This window comes from Miscanthus floridulus, chromosome 1 (genome assembly GCF_019320115.1).
Source record: "Miscanthus floridulus cultivar M001 chromosome 1, ASM1932011v1, whole genome shotgun sequence".
Classification (NCBI taxonomy): Eukaryota; Viridiplantae; Streptophyta; class Magnoliopsida; order Poales; family Poaceae; genus Miscanthus; species Miscanthus floridulus.
The window spans coordinates 69723076-69738293 of NC_089580.1; the positions used below are offsets into that span (position 1 = coordinate 69723076).

Below are 15218 nucleotides of genomic sequence, written 5' to 3' on the forward strand. Positions count from 1 at the left end.
ACCCCCCCCTCTAGCCATATTAGGACCTTTGTGTTTTTTGGGATGACCGAACGCGTCGGTCGGATCAACTGGACGCGCTAGGCCCTGCGTCCAGTCACTCCTGGCTATCCACGTGGCGCCCATGTTCGACATTACGTGTTGATCTCCAACGGTGGCTGCCATGCGCCAACGGTCAAGTGATGACTGGACGTACCTCTATGCCAAGACCGGACACGCCACCGCCTGAGTCCAGTCATTTCCATAGAGCTCCTTGAGCCTCTGTTTTGCGACTGAACACATTAGGTTGGTTGTGATCGAATGTAGCACCTAAGTCTAGCCCTTCATCGCCTGCCACGCGTCACTGCTGCTCCTCACGCCACCACGTCAAGTACGTGACCACTGTGCGTCAGGTCACCTCTTCGCTCAGCGTCCAGTCACTTGACCGAGACCACGTCTTCTTAGGAACACATGACCGAACTCACCAGCCAGTGTCTGGTCGCTGCGCTGCGCAGAGTTGGTCACTTTCAGTGACCTGTTTCGCCTCCTTTTCTTTATCGAGTTGATCCACATCAACCCTAACTTCTTTCTCCTTTGCAAATGTGCCAACACTACCAAGTTTAGACCACCGTGTGTATGTGTGTTAGCTTTTCACAAACATTTTTAAGGAGTTAGCACTTAACTTGCCATGCCACTCGATCCTAGCAACAATGCAAAGTTAGATTACTCGAGTGGCACTAGATGACTGATATGCAAACAAGTTTGCCCCTCTTAGTAGTACGGCCATCTATCCTAAACTCGCTCATCAAATTCTCTATACACCTATGGTCGGTGAAATAAAATGCCCTAGGTTATACCTTTGCCTTATGCATTCCATTCCATCTCCTCCAATGTCGATGCAACACATGCACCAACACGATCAACAATGATATGATCCACTTCATATCGTCACGTGATTATATTGGTTCATCAATCTTGACTTCACTTGCTCTTCACCATTGCTTTGGTCCATCAGCGCTAAGTCATCACTCAATCTTGCCCTTCACACTTGCAACCGGTCCATCGAGCCAAGTCATGTCTTGATCTTCTCCACCTTGATCACATGACTCAATGTCATGTCTCATGTGCAATGAGCTCCTTCATCATCATATGTGTGAGCTTTGCAACATCTCCGAACCATTTCCACCTCCATGGCATATATTGCTCACATACATGTACCTGTGGACTAATCACCTGTGTATCTCATATAAACACAATTAGTCCACATAGGGTTGTCACTCAATTACCAAAACCAAACAAGGACCTTTCAATACTTCACGCACTCTAGATCATCTTATAGATGTATCTTCACAACCATGAAATGCCTGAACTGTCCATACAATCTTTTGTATCAGACCCACACATATTCTCTTGAATATGATTAAGGAATTTAAGACACTCAATCTGATTTTAAGATAAGATGGTCTTAAAGTCCAATTCCTTGTGGCAGTTATCGTATCCATACTTTGGGAAAATCTTGACCAAAAGAATTACCAATAATTTTTCACGCATCCCTTTGGATGGCCAAGTTGATCATTCCAAATCCAAAATGCATCAACAGTGTGAAAAATTATCTTATATGCAACATGTTGTATGGGGATGGTTATATGCATAATACAACCAAAACGAGACTTATCTCATTACTTATATGCCATATCCAATGTTATCCTTTTGTGTTTCCATACAAAAACATATTTGAATATCTTTATAATTAGTTAGGACATAATTAAATATCCTCAACTACTAACTCAGTATCCATAGAAAGAATGATAGTGGCAACATATGCCAAACTATCATTGCATCGCATCAGCGATGGCCAAAATTATTCTCTCTTCTTGTCATAAGAACCAGAAACATTTTGCTTCCCTAATTTTAAAGTTTGTGGTACAAATGTCCACTAGGCACATATCATTCCACATTGGAATAATTCCCGTACAATCTACATATGACAAGAGTTTAATGAGATTCTCATCTAATATATAGAAATCCATAAATATTGTCGAGTATCAAATACATCGATATGATACCCACAATAGTTATCTGCCTGTTCGGCAGCATGTATCTGGCTTATAAGACTTGGCTTATCAACCAACGAACATTATTTTTCTCTCACACCAAACCAGCCAGCAGTACTTTCAGCCATGGCTTATAAGCCAATCTAGCCGAAATGAACAGGTTGTATGTGTTGACAACACAAATATTACAACATCTTTGATGGACATTATCACATAACATCAATGGACCATGAGATTATTCCAAATCTCAAAACAAATCATTCGAAGCATATTCGATGATCATGTTGTCCATCTATGTGATGTTCTCTTTATGAGAAAAGGAGAAGTTTTGTTATGTGATCCCATAAGATTCAGCATAAACAACTAACCTCCTATGTAGCTTTAGATTTTAAGATTGAAGTATCCTTCATATCTTATTGCTGTAGCTCCTGTTTTATCCCTTATAGAATGTTGATATAGATCAACTACAAATTTAAGAGTATGGCATTGTTTAGCGCTATGCTAAACACAACCACATATATGACATTACTCTTTGTTATTCTTGGATTCACATTGCCATCACTCATATTGCACATTAGGCCTTTTGCTTTTACTAGTGGAAGCAAATTGTATGAACAATATGATCATAGTCTTCAATAGTTTGAAAAACTAGAGACATGATCCACTCATGATTAGCCTCAAGCTATATAAGTTTATCTATTGTTCATAAAACTCCTAAAGAGTGAGCCACAAAGAATGTACATTTCCTTCCACAAGATATTCTTATCGAAAAACCTTGATGGATGTAGTACCTTAACAACAATAAGGCACCATTTCTTTTGATCTATAATGAAAGCAATCCCTAATTGAGGTTCATTAAATGCTTCCATTAGTTCATGGGATAAAACCAATGTTAATGCCCATTGTCCATGTGGGATATTGATGCCATCAAGAGTGAGTTCATCAAACTCCTCTGAAGTCAGTATCCACAACAAATGATAGACCATTGATTTAATTAATTTACACCATTTTCTTGTCATTAATTAAGAAACGCTTAATTAAGAGGATTTACCATTGTTAAAATACAATTTATAGAAAAATTATCAAATTAACAAGGGTATCAAAGTACATATGTACTAATAATGTTAAAGTCGTAGACTAAAACAGGAACTTACTAAGCACATAGTGCTATAGTTGGCTAGTGGCAAAACTATGCAAAATCCCGTTGGATCAAAGCAAAATCCACTTCCCATCTTAGCCTCACTAGCAAAAATGGCATGGCTGCCATTTTGCTTTTTCGGATTAGGCTATGAGCCTAAATTTATCCAACCTTAATTAACTATTAATTAATTAAGAGGATCCAATTTTGTTGCAACTAAAATTAATTGCCAAACAATAAAATCGCCGAATTATGTATGTTAAGACATGAACAATTTTCGGGTTGAAAAACAAAACAATGTATAGGAGCAAAAACTCTACCCTACTACTGTTATAGTCTATGACTAAAACAGATAATTATAGATGCATAAAAACTTCACTAAACATTATCATAGTAAATTTAACTGCAATATAATATCATGATGCAGTTTATGAGAATTGATACGTCTAAAAATTATCTATCTACACTAAGTAAATAATTGCATCATAATTTATGTAGATCCGAGATCTAAACATAGCATTTATATCCTATATAAATGCGGTATATATTGCAGTGATGATTTACGTTAAAATCCGAGGGCTAAAACATAAAATCGTGTTGATAACGTGTTAGAAAATAGAGAATGAGAGAGATCGTGTGATGCAAATGATTCTCCGTTGTATTACTAATGAACAGTGTGTACATATATATATATATAGGGCCAATGTGAGCGGTTACAAGTGTGAGAGAGAGGGGTGAAAAGACACCCCTTGGATCAATTCCTAATTGATCACTAAATAACAATTCTCAACAAGATTTACGCGTCTTTGGTTGCTGTTATAACTACCTCCGTGGCTCCGGCCATGAAAAAAAATCGACATTAAGTGTATTAACTATATATTGGTTAAAATTGCTAAAGTTTGATCGATTATATAGATAAATAAATCAACATTTATAAAACAAAATAAGTATATATTATAATATTGTATCTCATGATAGATCTAATAATACTTATTTAATATCGTAAATATTGTTGTTGTTATTTTATATATAGTTAGTCAAATTTAAATACTTTGACTTGATGTTGTGTTATAATTGTATTTTTTCTAGATGGAGAGAGTATTCCAAATATTGTCATAATGTCATTATTTATTTATGGTTTTTCGCTAGTCAAAGATAGAGAGCGGAGATGCACTTCAAAATACGTATATAAGAGATAGAGAAACTGTTGAAAAGTGAAAAGATATATAGAAAGCGTTTTTATATTCAAATAACTCTCTAAACGAGAATTTTGAGAGTGAGTTAAAAAAAACTCTTTGAGGTGCTCCTAGCGAGCATTTGTATCTCGACTGTTATTAGAAAGTAGTAGAGATGCAATAAAAAATTGATAGCTATAAAATGAGAATCTTGGGGCAACTTATCCTATTCAGCTACACGGATATGGTGTGTTGAAAAATTTTGGGCTTCGACTGACCGCTACACCAACACATGGGCACAAACTAGTCAAGCAAAAAAAAGAGAGAGAAAACAAAGATAAAGAGTTAATTAAATATTACAAGGGTCAGATGTTGCTGCCTTTGATCTGCACTCTACAAGAAACTGATGAAACCACGCTGATCCTTCTGAGAAGATAGAACAGGGGACAGGGGCGCAAACTTTGGACAAGCTTTTACACGACCAGAGTCAGAACTTCCTACAACTTGGTCGTGGCAATAGAACCATTTTTGTGAGATCTCGTGAGATTTACGTGTCTTTGGGTGCTGTTTATAATATTGTACTGCCTCCGTCCATGAAAAAACTGGACACTAAAGTGTATTATTATTGGTTAAAATGGCTAAAGTTTGATCGAATATATAGATAACAATATTAATATTTATAACATAAAATAAGTATATATTATAGTATTGTATCTTATGACAAAATTTAAGGATACCTTTGATTTCATAAGTATTGTTGTCGTTGTTTTATATGTAGTTAGTCAAATTTAAAATATTTTGACTTGATGCTTTTCCTTCCTGGACGAAGAGAGTATTCCAAATATTGTGATAATGTCATTATTTATTTTTGTTCTTTCGCTAGTCAAAGATAGACAACGGAGATGCACTTCAAAATACATATACGGTATATAGAGATCATTTTTTGTATTCAAAATAACTCTTTAAATGAGTATTTAGAGAGTAAATTTAAGAAAAAAAACTTTTGAGATGCTCGCAACATCCTTACAAGCATCTGTATCTCGATTGTTATTAGAAAGTAATAGAGATGCGATAGAAAATTGATAGCTACAAAATGAGAATCTTGGGGTAATTTATCAAGGCCTATTCAGCTACATAGATACAGTGTGGTGAAAAATTTTGGGCTTCCACTGACCACTACCAGGCATGGGCACAATCTAGTCAAGAAAAGAAAAAAGAGTTAAAGACTACAAGGGTCAGATGCTGCTGCCCTTCGATCTGCTCTCGACAAGAAACTGATGAATGAATCTACAAGAAACTGATGAAACCACGCTGATCCTTCTGAGAAGATAGAACAGGGAACAGGGGCGCGTCCTCCTCCTCGAACCACCGGTGGCTGAGCGCATCCGCCGCACTGAGTCTCTTCTCTGGCGCCAAACTAAGCAAGCCTTGCAGGACCTCGAGCCCGGCCTTGGACAGCTCAGGCAGGAACTCGGAATCTGACGCCACGTCCGTCATAGACTCCATCTGGTACTGCAGGTCACGCGCCCGGTGGAGGACGTCGTCCTCCGTCTCCGCGTCCTTGAACAGGGGCTCGCCGATGAGCAGCTCGATCATCACGCACCCCAGAGCCCACATGTCCACGGCAGTGCCATAGGTCCGCCGGGACCGGGACCCCCTCATCAGCTCCGGGGCGCGGTACCACAGCGCGGCAACGGTCTCCTCCGGGTACGGTTCACCACCGGCGGGCCTCGTCCGCGACGCCATCCCGAGGTCGCAGATCTTCAGCGCGCCGCCGGGGCCGACGAGGACGTTGTCCGGCTTGATGTCGCGGTGGATCATGCCTGCGCCGTGCAGCGTCTCGGCGCCGCGCAGGAGCTGGCGCATGATCGCGCGGGTCTCGGCGCCGGAGAAGCGCCGCGGGAGGCGGCTCCAGAGGCTCGGCCCCACGAACTCCGTCACGATGAACACGTGGCCGGTGACCTCGTCGGCGGCGACTTCCTTCATCTGCACGATCGAGGGGGCGCCTCGGCACGCCTCCAGGCAGGCGGCCTCGCGGAAGACGGCGCCGAGGTCGGTCACGCCCTCGTCGTCTGGGCGGATCCACTTGACAGCCACCGTCTCGCCCGTGCGCTGGTCCTGCGCCTTCACCACGGTGCCGTAGGTGCCCTCACCGAGCGTCTCGAGATTCTTGTAGTTGTAGATGCTCCCTAGGTCGTAGTCGTAGCGCGCCCGCTTCTTGCCGGACACCGCGGGACAGCAGTTCTCCGTGGGCGCCGGGCGCTTGTGGGTCACCGCCGCCATGAGATCGGTTCCAAGCTCCAGCCCGGGCACGCGATCGAGAAGCGGGAGGAGGAGAGGGCTCTTGCAACCGAAGGCGTGCGGCGTCGGGCGTCTCCAAAACTATATGCACAGCATAGCCAATTGGTATCCAAGTCGGAGTCCGATCATTCGATCAAATCAATGCAGCAGCGCCGCCGTCACATCTTCCTGAATCCAGCCCGGACAAAAACAAATCGAATAATAGACTGGATCTGGGATGGTGTTGGAGTGCGTATTGATCTTTTGGGAGGAGAACGGAGCTTGGGCTTGGGACTCTCGCCGCATCCGCCTGCCCCTGATTCACTTTCTTGGCCATCACGATTTGGTGCCATGGCCGATTCTGCAAGACAATAAGGGAAGGCCGGGCGCGGCGCGGCCTGGTATATGAGTTACTATTGAGTTAATGCTAAATACAAGCTTGCACTTTCAATCTAATATACGTGAACCTTTTCTCGACAAGTATTCTCCATCCGATAAAAAATACAGAAATGCTAACGCTCGTCCGTGTGTTTTCAGAGCCGGTGACACGATTTTTCCTGTAGCTCTGAATGTCGGGCCCACACACTACTTCTCCAATTAAAACAAGCGAGGCGAGGCGAGGCGACGCTCCTCCGTCGCACGACTCCGACGCATCTATGTCTCTCTGCGATCCCCGACGCTCCTCTCTCTCTCACCGACGCTCCTCCCTCTCTCTCTCCCCGGCACCGGTGAGCCCCACCCGCGCCCCCGCGACTCCACCGGTGAGCGCCACTCGCGCCCGCGTGCGAGCTCGCCGGCCATGGCGAATCTGTCGAGGTAGGTCTTCTTCTCCTCCCTCTCTTCCTGATCTGTGCCGACCAGAGACAAAGACGACATCGGCGATGGCTAGGGTTCCGACGAGCCTCTTCCCCAAATTTTGTCCTTGTCCTTTCATAGAAAAAATTGTTTCTTTTGATTTGTGATTTGTGCCGACACAGCCGTGCTCTTTGTTACTCGTGATTTGTACCGACATGCCACGGCCAAGGGCGGGGCGGTGGACGGCGGCGGTGGCGGCGGTGGGGGCCAAGGTCCGGAGGTAGAACAAGGCTGAAGGCCGGAGGTAGAAGAAGGCTGGAGGCTGTTGGATCTTCATCCTACGGTTCAAAAAAATCATGTGTTAAAACTACATAAAACACACAGTTGTACAGTAGACAGACTCAAATCTGTCTCTTGTAAGTTGCATTGTTATTTTAATTGTACTTATTGATTGTAAGATTGTTGTCTGAAACTTTCTAAAAACATTAGACACCTAAAATATAGCGACTCCCTTTCAACGCACATCTGTCGTACTATTTTCTTTATCTTTAAACTAAATATTTTAAGAGCTATTTAATGTCTTATTAAGCTTCAAGTTAAAGTTTAGCCAGATTTTTATATACAAGCATGCCAAGAGTAATCCAACTTTAATAGAAAGCCAACAAATCTCGGTTTTTTAATACAAAGCAAAGCTTGCTATAGAGATAGCTAGAATTCTAAGCTTGCACAGAAGGAGAACAAAAGTCCAAAGCTAATTGGGGAAAAGGAAGTTCATAGCTAATATTACCGTTGACTAATTGGGGACACAAATACACCACTCTAGAGCAGAAAGGCCCTGCACTACTCTAGGGCAGAAGGGGCCCTACACCACTCTAGGGCAGAAGGAGTCCCTCGCCACTTGACCAAGGGCAAAGCAAAATGGACCAAGCATTCCCACTTTGAACATGTGACCATGATCTTCGAAGTGCTCATTGGAACCGTATGGACGAGTAACTAGACTCAAGGGCCTACGCCCTTGTGTCTGCCCTCAACTAAACCCGTGTGTTGAACTGTGTAGGTTAGAAGACAAGATATCTTGACAAACTAGGTCACTAGAAGATCACAACGGGTACCTCTTCATAGAGGCCACGATCTTTATATTTGCCCTTAGAGCTTGTTCGTTTGATCATAAACCCAAGAGGGTTCAAAGGGATTCAACCCCCTACAAATCAAAATCCTCCTTTGTCCCCTTCAATGCCTCCCATCTCAAGATCAAACGAACAGGGTCTTAATGTGCCAAGCACCAAGAGCAAGACATTATGCGATGATGATATTGGTCACGTCTGGCCAAAGCCTCGATCTCAAGGAGCAAAACAAGTGTGATAGTGGAACGACACGCACCGGATAAGCCCGTTCGGCTGCTCAGTTCTCGGCTCGTTTCAGCTTATTCTCTCTCACAGAATACTATTGAATCATCCGAAATCATTCAAAATCTGATAAGCCGAACAGGTTACTCTACCCATATGCGGGCCCAAAGTGCTATTTGGAGGACTCTTAAAATTATACAAAAACCTTTGTCGATTGAGTTGGCAATTTTTCCACGACACAACAACTATGTTGTATCCTTAGAGCAATTCCACTATAGATTACATTTCCTTTTCCCTTTGAAATCTTATATAGGGGATTAAAAAAACAAGTTTTTAGGTTTTCGGAGAGGTGCGTTGCACAAGACAGAGAAACCCCTATAGTCCTATAGTGTGGGGGACCCACATGTTCTTATCACTGTCCTCTCATGCTCTGCATTGCGGTGGCAGCATGCTCGCCCGACGCGGTTGCCTGCTCACCCAGCGGCAGCATGGCTAGCGCAGCGTGGCCACTGGGCACCCACTTGCTCACCCCCGGCCCCCGCCCGCCCGCTCTGCCTCGGTGTGGCGGTGGCGGCCTGCTCATCCAGTGGTCGCCTGTGCGCTCGCTCGCGCAACGGCAGCATGGTTGGCACATCGGCTTGGCACAAGGGCGGTGGCTCGGCGTGGCAATGACGACCTGCTCGCACGATGGATGTCCTCCCTTCTTCGAGGGACTGATAGAAGATTATAAAGGGTATCTGTTAGTAGAGCTTTTTTTTGTTCCTTCAATTTCTTTTAGCATTGATTATAGGAAAAGAAAACCACTTATCCACCAAACTGGTGGTGGTGGTGATGCTCTTAGCTTCTCATCACTAAAGACTAAACTGTATTGCGAGTGGAAAGAATGAAACATGTCGACTGAATATCTTGCTTTCCCGTCAAGATTCAAGAGGTTTGTGCTACGGTTCCGCATTTCTACAAGCTTCCATTGATGCTAGGAGATAGGAATACAACTCCAAAGCAACGTCAGAGTTCTTGTTCATCAGACCCAATGCATGTGCGTGCAATCAATGTACACAAAGAGCTTCATGTTATCACGTATGTATGAGTATGACAACCGCTACATCTGTAATGGAACACTACAACACCTATAGGGTGGCCTCCACTGCGCCCACGGACGCCGGCTGCATCGCCACTTCCCGCTTCTGCTGCTTGGTGCTCCCGGCGTCGACGACGCGGGATACCTCGGCGTTGTACACGTAGAACCGGCACACGAAGAAGAAGGCGACGAGGTTGGCGCAGTTGAGGATGGCGAAGAAGGCGTAGTACTTGTCCAGCCGCGAGGCGTTGAGGTTATTGAGGATCCACCCGGTCCGGCCGTGGCGCTCCGTGATGTGCGACACGGTGGAGAGCAGCGCGCTGCTGAGGAAGTTGCCGATGCCGAGGCTGGTCATGGAGTACGACGTGCCGAGGCTCTTCATGCCCTCGGGCGCCTGGTCGTAGAAGAACTCGATCTTGGCCACCTCCAGGAAGGCGTCGGCCACGCCCATGAGCACGAACTGCGGGAGCAGCACGAAGATGGTGAGCGGGATGGTGGTGTTCTTGCTGTCGTAGAGCCCGTGCTCGTGCGCCACCGCCAGGCGGTGCCGCTCCGTCACCGACGCGATGCCCATGATGATGATGTGGATGACGAGGCCGACGCTCATGCGCTGGAGCAGCGAGATGCCGCGCGGGTTCCCCGTGATCCGGCGCGCGAACGGCATGAAGACGCGGTCGTAGAGCACGATGGCGACCAGCATGGAGATGGTGACGAACCCCTGGAGGCTCGCCGGCGGGATCTCGAAATCCGGGCCGATGTGCCGGTCCAGCGTCGTCCCCTGCTTGACGAACAGCGTGTTGATCTGCGCCATCATCGCGCTGGGCACGAACGTGATGGCCAGCACGGGGAGCATCTTGAGCATCTGCTTCGTCTCCTCCACCTGCGTCACCGTGCTGAGCGACCACCGGTCTTCACCGCCGCCGGTCTTCACCGCCGCCTTGCTCAGGACGTTGAGGTTGGGCGTGTGCGGGAGCGGGACCGTTTTCTTCTTGGCGTAGTACTCGTCGTCGAGCTCGTGCAGGTCGCGCGGGTCCACGGGCACGGAGACGGCCAGCTTCCTGGCGGCCGCCACGATGACCCTGGCCATCTTGGCGAAGGGGCTCTCGGAGGTGGGCTTGTGGCGGTACAAGGGCGTGCCGGCGGTGAAGATGGCGATGGAGACGGCGAGGCCCAGCGTGGGCAGCGCGTAGCCGACGGTCCAGCCGACGTTGTCCTGGATGTAGACGAGCACGGTGTTGGCGAAGAGCGTGCCGAAGAAGATGCTGAACATCCACCAGTTGAAGAAGGAGAGCTTGTGGCTGCGCTCCCGCGGGTGCGTGTCGTCGAACTGGTCCGCGCCGATGGTGGAGATGTTGGGCTTCGTGCCGCCCGTGCCCACGGTCAGGATGTACAGCGCCAGGAAGAAGACGCCCAGCTGCGCGCTCGTCGCCTGCTGCACGCAGTTGGGGTCCGCCGTGCCGGCGCCGCACTTGGGCGGCCGCAGCGCCGGCAGCGACACCGCCAGCGTCAGCAGGATCATGCCCTGCGAAATGGTGGGCTTCAATTCAGTTTATCACAAGATTGACGGCCCATATATATAAACTAGACATCGCTGTGGTGGGCTTTTTTTGTGAGAATATGAAGATAATAACGAGAAGCAGACTGAAAACAACAGCTACCACACCATCCAATTCCAAGAAAGAGGCGAACAGAGGAAACGAAACGGCTGCTGAGATATATGGAGACAAACAAAACGCCGACGAGGCGGCGGCGACTCACGCAGAGGTAGATGACGGAGGCGATCATGAAGGTCCGGTAGCGGCCGAGGTGCGCGTCGGCGACGTAGGCGCCGATGATGGGCGTCATCCAGATGGTGCCGACCCAGTTGGTGACGTTGTTCGCGGACGGCACCACGCCCTGGTGCAGCTTCGTCGTCAGGTACAGCACCAGGTTGGACGAGATGCCGTAGTACGCCATCCGCTCGAATACCTCGTACACTGCGTATGTACGTGCGCAATTCCAAGACAAGAAATCAGATATTATTATGTGGAGGCTCTGTTTCAAATGCACCATGCACATATAAGTACATACTAGTACATGTCGAGTGCGATATTCAAATGCACCATGCACATGTAACTTCAAATAGGAGTACATGTCAAGTGCAATAACTTTTAAGCAGAGATTCTGGTTAGACAGACCTCTTGCTTTATTCTATTTTATTTATCTATCTGATTATCTCTCTCTGTTTGCATTTGATTACTCTGCACAGAACCAGAAGGGATCGGCAAACCAGGAGCAAAACTTGACGACACATACGAAAGAGATGGCATAGTGCATACTACTCTTTCTCCCCGGAGCTGGACCCCAGCCTAGCCGACCTCTTCCGGTTCCAACGACTCTTGAGCTCAGCGTTTGTTTCATATATCTCAAGAAACGAATCTCCGATGGAGCAACTCCGTGATAAAAAGATACTGTACTTCCTTCTTCCCAGAACAAGTCTCTACCTCATGTTTCGAAGAGTCAAACAATATTAACTTTGACCAAATATATACAAACAATAATAATATTTGTGATACGATAAGAAATAAAACATCATTAGATTAATCACGTTATATAGTTTTACAGTACACCTATTCGAAGATACAAATGTTGATACTATCTTTTATAATCAAAGTTAAGATTAGTTGAGTTATCGAAATGTGAGATAGAGACTTATTTCGGGACACAGGAGTACTAGTTAAATCTGACGACAAAATCTCCGAACAAGTCGGCCGTGTGACTCGGCCTCACAATTGTTAAAAGGCCACATCTCCCCACCACCACACCACACACCACACACACACCATATATGTACTGTATGTAAATAGCATCCTACTCTATGACAGAGGCACACGACATCTATATGTCTGAAAATAATCGGAAATGGACAAACAGAACACAACGCTTGGTGACAATACCAAGTCGAAATCTGATGGACAAATAGAACATCTATATGTCACGGGTAGCACAATACCAAGTCGAAATCTGATGGAAGCACGGCAAATCCTCGATTGGTACAAGGCTAATAATTCCAAACGCTTGGTGACAGGACAAGCAACCCCTAATTCCCCAGCAGTTACCTGTGCTTTTCCTCACCAAGCTTCAGAATCAATCATCAGTTTGCGGGGACACTGTTGTTTGCTGCCACCGTTCCAAAAAGAAGGGGCGTCATTTTTCGCCCATGTGTCGACACAGATTATTCGGGGGCAAGCTGCTAATATACTCTGAGAATCTTTTGGTTCCCTGATAATTAAGAGCTAAACGATGGCCTTTCTTATTCGTATATGCTTAAAGTATTTTGAGTTTGACCAACTATAAATAAAAAATATATTTGCAATATTAAATAACTATGATTAGATTTATTATGAGATATATTTTTCATATTATACGTGTTTTTTTGTCATAAATATTAATACGTTTTACTTATATATTTGGTTAAACTTTATACATATTAATCAAGAATGCATATAGAATTACATTCTTTTGTAGTACTAATAAGTTTAGTGGGCCTGAACTATCTATATGTGACATTTCATTTCCTCAGGTCGGCTTGCATGGAGACACTCCCGTTGTGCCAGCGCCACAGAGATCTTTCTGTGATGTACTCTGGCTCAGCATCCATGGAGAAACTCTCATGCTCACATGGCATGTTTCGCGAACCACCATGGGCGCTGCCGCTCGAAATGAAGAGACTGTTGCAGGCAGCGGTGGACGGAGGTCAATTGGCAGCGGTGACGGATGAGCTAGATGCAAGAAGTACTGGTCTGATGGCAGCACAGCAGTTAGGACTAGGATTGGAATCGCCCAATCCAATCGGTGAAGAGATCCAAAGCCAACCAAAGGCTGTTGGCTTCAGCGCGGTGCTACCAGCCTGCCTACCATCGATCCGGGCCCTAGCTAATTTTCTGTCATGTGCATGTGGCCGCCAGAGCTAAACTACAAGCTTGTGCTAGTAAATTAACATTAGCCTGGTTTAGTGGGTGAGGGAAAACAGAGTCTCACTGTGTTCGGCGGGTGCAGTGTACAGTGATTTTCGGATGGTTTTGAATAATTCAATAGTGTTCTGTGAGAGAGAACAAGCTGAAAGTGTACCAGCCCGACACCGACTAGAGTTTTTGGTTCGTTTTCATTTTGCCAAACTTCGTTTACCGTAAAAAAAACTGGATGATATAATTTTCAAGCATGAAATAGAGACGTGTGCTAGCTTCTCCATGACACTTGACAGGCAGGGGTGTTGAGAAGAAGGCCGAGCTCTCTACCGCTAGCTAGCTTTGAGGAGCTCGGAAACACAAACCATGGCAAGAGTAAGGATTCATGATATATAGGGGTAGCTAGCTGCTTGCGTACCTACGACGAAGCCGCAGGCTTTCCACCCTCCCCGCTTGGAGCGGAGCACCGGGTTGCCGTGGAGGTCCACCGTGCCGTCCTGCGTGTACTCGTCGGCAGCGGCCGCCTCCAGCCTCTCCTCCGCCATGGGTGGGTGGGTGGCCGTGGCCTCTCCGAGCCGAGACCTCAGACTCAGACAGTCAGGGGCAAACTACGGTTCCACAGCTCCAGGCCGCTCTAGCTCTCTGAGCTCTGGCAGCTGGACGCCCATTTATAAGCCCGGTCCTCCACCGGGTCAACAAGCGGAGAGGCCCGAGTGGACTGGGATTGTAGTAGAGTACTTTTGAGTTTTCGTTCAAATTTTTGTTGACTTCAAATATAAATCATTTATTTATGGGTCCTCTGTTCTAAGATATAAGGGATGTAAGTTTGAAAGTGAAAGATCAATTCAATGAATCAATGCAACAAGTATATGTAAAATACATGAGGAAGCCGGCAGAATACATCTTCTTTCAAATACATGATGAAACCCTCATGTGGAAATTTGCTGAGGCAAAAAAAAAAAAAAAAAAAAAATCCGACAGTATTGGCGCTCTTGATGCCATCGAGTAGTACATAAATTAATTTTCCCCTAATAATCTCTAATGGTCTACTAGGATTGGGTCGTAGGCGCATCTTGCGTAAAATCTCGTCTTCTTATTAATATAATATAATCAACCTGGATCTTAAAAAAAAGTATATGTGAAAAATCAATCCTGATTGGGTGCTCTAGTATTACGTTTCAAACAAGGCCCTGTTTTCTACTCCGCCCGACCAGCAGACGTACGTAGCGGCGTGTGTACTAGATAATTACTACATATCGTTTTGAGCATATCGTTTTCAGTCATAGGCTCATAGTACTAGATAATTACTACAGAGAAACGATGACGACAAAATTAATCTTGGGGGCCAACAACAACAACAAAGTGTTTATAGTATGATAATGATAGAGTCAAGGCGTTCGACGGACGGACGTTTCGCTTAATGGACCTA

The 15218-nt window shown here is 45.6% G+C and overlaps 2 protein-coding genes across 2 annotated transcripts; both read right to left on the reverse strand.

Moving 5' to 3' along the window:
* Nucleotides 1–5630: 5630 nt before the first annotated feature.
* Nucleotides 5631–7755, reverse strand: LOC136458376 (putative cyclin-dependent kinase F-2). Its single transcript, XM_066458323.1, has 2 exons — nt 7630–7755; nt 5631–6725 (listed from the first exon to the last, which is right to left on the reverse strand). Exons 1-2 carry the CDS (start codon nt 7753–7755, stop codon nt 5631–5633), a joined length of 1221 nt encoding a protein of 406 aa, XP_066314420.1.
* A 1953-nt stretch (nt 7756–9708) lies between these two features.
* On the reverse strand, nt 9709–14418 carry LOC136535807 (protein NRT1/ PTR FAMILY 5.2-like). Its single transcript, XM_066528216.1, has 3 exons — nt 14208–14418; nt 11601–11818; nt 9709–11364 (listed from the first exon to the last, which is right to left on the reverse strand). The coding sequence occupies exons 1-3, from the start codon at nt 14332–14334 to the stop codon at nt 9892–9894; spliced, it is 1818 nt and encodes a 605-aa protein (XP_066384313.1). The 5' UTR covers nt 14335–14418; the 3' UTR covers nt 9709–9891.
* Nucleotides 14419–15218: the final 800 nt, after the last annotated feature.